The sequence below is a fragment of the Pteropus alecto genome, unplaced genomic scaffold (assembly GCF_000325575.1).
Source record: "Pteropus alecto unplaced genomic scaffold, ASM32557v1 scaffold7, whole genome shotgun sequence".
Lineage (NCBI taxonomy): Eukaryota > Metazoa > Chordata > Mammalia > Chiroptera > Pteropodidae > Pteropus > Pteropus alecto.
Window position 1 is genome coordinate 38231682 of NW_006494614.1, and position 8161 is coordinate 38239842.

General features: G+C 38.1%; 1 protein-coding gene across 5 annotated transcripts in view; it reads left to right on the forward strand.

Annotated features, from left to right (window-relative positions):
- Positions 1-8161, forward strand: part of LOC102885315 (24-hydroxycholesterol 7-alpha-hydroxylase) — a 64964-nt gene that overhangs the window by 43686 nt on the left and 13117 nt on the right. For 2 of the 5 annotated variants that reach the window (XM_006926478.3, XM_025042621.1), the window contains exons 9-10: positions 1438-1533; positions 2392-2480. In XM_006926478.3, the coding sequence (XP_006926540.1) occupies positions 1438-1533; positions 2392-2480 (185 nt within the window). Of the gene's footprint in view, positions 1-1437; positions 1534-2391; positions 3146-6316; positions 8156-8161 lie in introns of those variants that run through there. The other 3 variants (XM_025042622.1, XM_025042620.1, XM_025042623.1) reach the window with 3 other exon arrangements.

Consider the following 8161-nt stretch of genomic DNA (forward strand, 5'->3'; position numbering starts at 1 on the left):
TGGTCTCCTCCCTGTTGCTAATGTTAATGCTGTTACTGAGGCTCCATTAGAAGTCTTTCTCTGCTAGCCCACTTTGTAAGCTATAGCAGTCAGCAGCCTCCAAGTCATAATCATAGGTCAACAACCACTAAAGAGGAGTATGGGGAAGGAAGAGAAGGGCAGCAGTTGTCCTGACTGGAGGCCTGTCCCAGGGCTGCCTCCTGCCCTGCCCCAGACATATCAGGACTCTCCCCCGCTGATTTCAGAATCAGTCATGACCTCTCTAGCCTCAGTTCCAGCAGAGGTAGAACCAATACACAGGATTTGGATCTCATAAGTAAGAGAGCACTAGCAAAAGCATTACTAGCTTCCAAGGTTTGGATCTGACTCTCTCCAGTTCTCCTGGTACTGAAATTACCAAATTCAAACAATACTCGTCTCCCATTGGAGCCAACAGGAGTTCTCCTGGGTTAAAAAATGATGACCCCTCCCTCCCATACTCCACTCCCTGCTACCGTAAAAAGACATGTTTTTAATTGTAAGGTGCTAATTCTAGATATATGAACCTAGTGTTTTGCAAATGTCTTGAGGACAATTCAAAATTATGCAGTTAAAATGGATGTGGCTTCTGATGATTGGAGATGAGAGTTACTAATAAAAATGCTTCGCCTCTGTAAAGTTGGTAGCTATCTAGTGATCATACACCATGGGAGTGCTCTTTATCCTATGGTTTCTGAGCATGGTGATGTAAGGGGGATTTTATGAAATGGTTTTTAGTTCTTGGTTATATATCATGAAAACCTATTATAACATGAATGGAGAAAAATCATGTAGACTCTGCTATTTGTAGAATCACACTGCTTCTCCTCAAACATAAAACCAAATAAATATACAACACTTGCTTCGTCCTATGTCTTCTGAACCAGTTGTCTTAATACTCTTTCCACCCTAACAGCTGCTGCTAGAGCAAAAAAGCAAACAAACAAAGAATTCACTGTCCTTGCCCTGACACCATCACGAGTGTCTCCAGGGACAGAATGCCTGCTGCCCCTGGCCAGTGTCCTGTCTCAGACTTAGATTTTCTGCTCCAGAACGTGGAGACTCACCGTGGTTTCCATTATTGAGGACACTTGCCACAAACCCCAATACTGAACATCAAAAACTGCATTGGAGTGGACTCAAACTAGTTTCTAAAATCTTCACACTTATCTAATATTTTCCCCTCGTGTAACCAGATTTATATGTACATGTAACTAATCGTCTGAATTAAAAATCAGGCATTGCTCTAAGTTGCAAAATAGAAACTATCCATCCAGGAAAGAGTTAGATTTTTTGGCCATTGATTATAAAATGTATATGGCTTCTCCACAATATAGAAGTAGCATTATTTTTAATGACCCAAACTCTCTTTAAAGCAGATTTCGAAAAAATGACTCAGAACGAACTTTTCTATCATAGAATTACACTGTGCCTTCTGGTGACTTGTTGATGTTGTCTCCATTTTGGCTACATAGGAATCCAAAGTATTTTCCTGAACCTGAATCATTCAAACCTGTAAGTGCTTTCTTTCAATATATATTGTCCTTTGATTTTAATTTCTCTTTATGCCAGGAGTATGAATTCATAAATTAAGTAGGATTATGTCATTTAAATAGCCAAAGTTCTCTAGTAACTAAAACTACAAAGTACAGATTGGATTTGCAGTATCGACGACGTAACATTTACAAGCCAGTTAGAAATGTTTTTGGAATAAGCTTCACCAACTTTAAAATAAATTTTTAGCTGAAACCAGCAGGGCATGTAAAAGTAAATATGCTTGGTTCTGATAGAAGATTTATATCACGTTCTTCAGGCAATTGTTCCTGTTATTGGTTTCCAAGGAGTATAAAAACTAAAAATAAAGCAAATTAAAACTGTGTTCTGCTGTTTCTTAGAATTGGGGAGTTACAGGGCTGAACAGAATTTTAAGAGGTCATTTAGTCTGTTCTCTGCCTTTAGGTAAAAACTGTCAAAAATGGCATCCAGATGTATTCATTTTGCATCCCAGGCTTTCTCCAATAGCAACGCTCTCAGCATCTTAATACTAAATTTATTACCAAGGGCAGTTCTATGATGGAGCCTGAGGCCTTATTGTAAATATTCTTCCTCTCTAAGGTCAATTCTGTGGTTGATTTACATTGTCATTTAAATTTACCACTTAACAGAATTCTTTTTAAAACTTTTTTATTTATTCACGTTCCAAAAACGTAATTGTGGCTGATATTAATAACAGGTTGGAAAAAATTACCAACAACCCTGCAATTTTATATGCAAGGATTAGCTGTACAAGGTCATTTTTAGCCTGGAGAAATAAAGTTGAGCTTATTTATATAAGACTGATTTTGAAAAAAAAAAAATGTTTTCTTCCCACAGGAACGCTGGAAAAAGGCAAATTTAGAGAAGCATGTTTTCTTGGACAGCTTCATGGCATTTGGAAGCGGGAAGTACCAATGTCCGGGAAGGTCAGTGAGACAGCTGGGCCACATTTATCCAGAAAGTCTATGGAAAGATGATGGCACAGAGGGGGAAAGCTTTGGCTTACTCTTTCTTTTCTTTACTATCAAACTACAGGGAAAGCCAGGAGACCACATTTTGTTAGGTTGGCCAGTGGTATTGTGCAACGTATACATGCGCATGTCTAAAGGGTCTTTGATAGGAGACCTCATGAGAACAAAATATTACAGTTCTAGCTGCCAGGTGAAAGGAGGGTTTATGTTACAAATGCTCAGCTTTCCTATAAGGATAATTCAAAGTGGTTTGAATTTTACCTTTTTTAAAGATAAAGATAATAGTGTAATATTTCTTTAACTACAAAATTATCATAGGCATTTGTTGGGATTAGAGAATATCTTTAGCTTGGAACATAGCAGCAGCTTACTAGGTGGTCTTGTTTATTGGATTCGTTTGGTTCTATAAAAACCTTCCTTTGGTACCTTTTATAGCTAAATTAATCAGCCACTGAGGACTTCTCTTCAGTGTGATGCCCTGTTTTAGGGCATATGTTCACCGTTTAATGAAAGATACTTAATGTTTACTTATTCAAGCAGAAACTTTGGAACGAACTTGGTCCATGTGTATCGTTTGGTATCACTGAATCATCTGTTTTATGGAGCTATATAAATAAATGTTTTTATTTATATAGATAATAATGAAAAATAATATATAGTATACATAATAAATGTTAATTATTTTTAAGGCAGTTTGAATTGAAGGATTTATTGTTTAGAGATGAAAGCATGCTGACATCCCCATGAGAAAACTCCAAGGTTGAACATTGTAATTGAGTGTCAGATATTTTAGGGGCATAGTATAACAAATAAAAACAACAGTAATAGCAAAACCCCAAAAGACCTGCCTTTTACATTATTTTTACTTTAGAGAAGCAGTTCTGAAACCAACAATGCATTTACTGTTTTTGTCATCTATTAAGTATCAATATTGTAAGAGTAGCTCTTCTAAAAAGAACACATAGTACTTTTTTTAGTTTTTTTTGCATATATTTCCAATTGCAACTACAGAATTTATTGTAACCATCTTTGAAACTGACCTAGAGATATTTTAAACCAAAGACTGAAATGCTTGGCAGTGAAGCATTGTAGTTTGGGCCAGTGGTCAATGGATAACTCTTATTTCTAAGAGGAGCTGTTATGAAATTACTGTGACATTTGCTTGAGCTTGAGAGTAATGGGTAAAATAGAGGGAACCGTGACATTTCAGCTTGATGAATAGTATCTTGTTTATACAGAAACTGTACATTTTTGAACATACTGAGTTCTTACTGTGTCCTGGGTACTGCAGAAGCTTCAGACAAGAGTAAGACACGTTCTCAGCCCCCCAAAAGATGATGTCTTATTTAAGTGCAAGGAATGCAAGATAAGAGTCACACTGTGGAGATTCAAGAGAGGGTAGATCTGGTCAGGGTGACCTTAGAAGATTTTCCGGAGAAAGTGGCCTTGGATGGGTTGGACGAACTTCCAACTGAGGAAACAGTGATCAAAGGGTCATTAAGCACAGGGGCATGTAAGTTAAGGGCTTATGGCTTTACTAGTGGTAGTAGGAAGAAAGACTGAAAAGGTACATTGGCCCAATTGGGAAGACCCCTTCATACCTGATTTGGGAGCTGTTACACAGCTCGCAAGGTCGTGAAGTGTTAAAAGAGTTTGGGTATATTGGACTGTGATGGGGTAAGACTAAGGTGTATATATGGTTATGCTAAAATTCCATGCAAAAGTGTAGTAGAATCTACCAGATTTGGAAAATGAGTGGAAATGGGGATTCATTGAAAGGAAAGATCTGAGAAAGACTGTGGCTTTGAATCTAGGTGGCTGGAAGAGATGGTACTAGTAGAGAAATCAGGAACAAGAGCAAGTTTGGGGGAAAATGTGAAGTTTTCCTTTGGAAAGTTTTGAGTCTGAGGTATAGAAAAATATATATCATGTAACCAAAATCTATAGGTTAAATATGAATGTTGAATAAATATGACTTTTTTTTTTTCAAAAAACCTCCTTAGTGTAGTTTTCTATTTAGTTTCTGTCTTTAAAAGCCCTTAATTTTTCTGTTGCTTATTTTAAAGACAGACAAAACACATCTTTTTTAAAGACAGACAAAACAAAATTGTTCAGGAAAACACATGACTTTATTTGGACCATGTATACTAGGATAGATCTTTGTACTAAAAATTTAACACCACAAATCCTTAGCATAATCCTCAGAAAATTGTGCCCATTCTTAGCTTGTGTACCAGGAGCCAATTTATTTTCTCATGTACCAAATACTCAAGTGAGTCAGAGAAAGTTGCCTGTAAACTAGCTGATGATCAAAGTTCGTCATGAACATAGTCTTATGGCCTCACAGCTGTCACCAGGCCACTGAGGCGGCATGAGAGTCCTCACAAGCGAACATAGAAGGTTTTGCTGAATTTGCAAAATAAGCACTAGGTTCTTCCATCAGCTGCCACATAAAAATCCGAGTGAAAGAAATGTAGTTCCTCCTCGGAATAGTGAGAGGGGAGTTCTGAAAGTACATTTGGAGGAAGAGCCCCTTGCAAGACACTTCCTTGGAGCCGGGAAGCTCCTGGGTACACACAGCAAGGAAATGCATCCCGTCCCATGGTAGTTTTGTGCAAAAACAAACAGGAGAAAGCAGTATGAAATACCAGACTTCTTCAGCAATGGTAGCATACAAAATGAACAGTCGCACTATCATGGACATTCTCCTCCTGAACTATGAATTTAAATGGAGGAATAGGACAGGGGATTTCTAGTGTTGTGTGAGTGTCTCTGAGAGTTAATGATCTTATCAGAAAAGGATATACTTACTAGACCTGCCCCCTGAAATGTACACCAAAGCCAACAACCTTGATTTTCCTTGGTTCCCATCCATGCAAGAGAATGCTTGGTTGGCTGTATCATTGTGCTAATTGATAGAGATTAAATTCCAGTGTAAAACAATCACCCTGATTATTGGCAAGACTGACCTGCTTACAAGACATGCTTGGATAAGAGGAGGCTGTAGGAGAGTAAGGCTGCAGTATTTAAGATGTGGAAATGAAACATGGATTCCCTGGGAATAGAAACTGCGATTTCCACCTTTTTGTGTGTTTGGGTCTCACATGTATCTTAGGGCAGTACTAGGTCACAAAGTCATGGACTTGTCTTGAATTACACAACTATTGGAAAAATAATTCCAACTTAGGTCCAGCTAATAGATAAGCAGTAGTGTTATTCGACCTAATAAATATCTCTTGAGCACCTACTATTAATATGATTATTATTTCATTCAATAAATATATTGAGGGTATACTGTATGTCAAAGTAGGGCTCTACGAGTTACCTTGGAAAACAAAATAAGGGATGAAAAAGTCCATTCCCTCAAGTCACTTTATTGAACACTGGAGAGATTCAGAGGCATATAACATTCCTGAATTGCTTATAATGTAATTGGGGGGATGAGACATAGGAACATGAATAACAAGCCCTCCTTAACAGTATAAGATGGCACATGAGAACTGCCAGATGAGTCATGTACATTATAATTGCCATAGGAGTTCAGAGGAAGGGGCATTGGGAGGGGCTTCAGGGCCTAGATGAGAATAATCAATAAACAGTGTAGAAGAAAGCACATGTTAATAGTAGCAAAGCAGCCATATACTGGGGTTTGTGAGGCTCTGAGCACAGTTGTTTCTTTATTTTAAAGAAAAGGTAATTCTAATCATTGTGCCTTTTTCAATAAAATACTTCTGCACAATCTTGTATTTGAGAAGTACTGTAATTAGCTCTTCTCCCTTTTATACTTACAGATAGCTGATCACTTCTGAGGAGTGAGCCAACCCAGATCCCTATAGATTTCATGAAAAGTTGCAAATTCAGTTTATTCTGAGGAATTTGTTACATAAACAAATGTGGCCCCTCAACTCCAGTTGTTAAATAGAATTGCACGAACTGTATTTACTTATATAATTATTTCCTAATGTTTTCACCATGGTGGGCACGTGTCCTAGAGGGAAAATAATAGGGTTAGGATGAGAGTGGGCAGGGTTCATGTGGTTCATTCCAAGACTCTGAGCCAGGCAGCCAGAGCTCTTTATTAATTTTTAGCCATGCTTCTCTCTTCTTTCTGCTTTACCAAGAAGCAGTGACTCATGCAAAGGAGCACAGAAACCACTGGCAAAATTGCCGTCATTACTCTCTCAGCCATTTCATTTTGACACTTCATTATAAGGCTAAGATTTTAAGTCTGTCAAGAACATAAAAAGCAATTCAAGAGTGATTTTTGATACTTTGATAAGCCAAAGTGCTTCTAAAATAAACATGTTCATTTCTGAGCAAAATTTCAGAAAGGGCTCTCTTCCTTTTGTTTATAAAATAAATCTCCATCCAGCCTCTCTGTGGTGCACACAATACCTGGACAGGATTTCTATACGGAGAGAAAGAAAGGAGACTTTGGACTGGGAATCTCTTCCCACCCCGGCCCTTTTTTATGATGGGCTTTGTCCCCTCATCAAACTCAGTGACTGCTCTTGAATAAGTGTCTGCAGGAAGAGGGTTTAGTTCTGAGGAAAAGAAGACTGGAATTAAAACTGGACCATATCACAATATTTCCCATAACTGCTGATTCCACGCCCAGTGCTGTATCAGCGGAGCACCGGAAGTTTCCTAAGCCAGTCCTCACATCCCATCCTTGTCCCTTTCGTCCCTTTTCATAATGACTGATTTAGGTGTCGGCATACGTTTTAAGCAGTGTGATTAACTAACCAAGGTTTCTGTTGAGACTTCTGGGTCAAAAACAACCATTCCTGTAGGATATGAATAAGGAAGGACCTAGTCCTAGAAACTGTTGGCAGCTGTCTGGAGATTACAAATGCAGACAGTATTAGGATGAAGCTGGTACTATATAGCAGAGCTGTAGAGGCAAACTGGCTTCCTGGTAACATCAGCAAGCTGCTGGGGTGATCTCCACCTGAGGCTAGCACCAGCTCTATGTTTTTCAGATACATTAAGCAATGCTTTCCCTTCAATACAGAAATCAGTCTTAAGTGGGTTTTCTGTCACTTGCAACCAAAAGCATCTCGCATGATATAATCTCCTTTAAAGCAAAAGTTTTCTCTCAACATTTATTAAATTCCATAAAATAAGGTATTAACATATACAAACCACATCAGTTAACAGCTGTCTAATACCTTGTGCTTTGTAAAGGAGCTGAGTTTCATTTACTTTGGATACATCACAAAACAAAAGTAAATGTCGCTTCTTAAATTTTTCCTGGAAGGTCTGAAATTTAAAATATACAAGGAGATCATTTCTCTTTGGTGAGTACTTGATCTTAAGTCAATTATATTCTTTGCTCTTTTCTTGAATAAGAAGGCTTAAAAAGTGGTATCCACATTTCTAGCTCATAGCTCATAAATACGGGAGCTTCACTTCCAGGAGGAGTAGCTATAGCATCACCGCTGGAACAATGCTGGCTGAAATTCTGAAAAACAGTGACCTCAGAGCTGCCCCTCCACTAGGAATCATTTCTAATCTTCCCAATAAAATAGAAAACAATATTTCAGATCAAGAAAGACTGAGGTTCCCCAGTCCTTTCCATTTTGCTCTCTAATCTGCTTTGTTACCTCCTTTCTCCCTTCTAAATATTTCCCTTC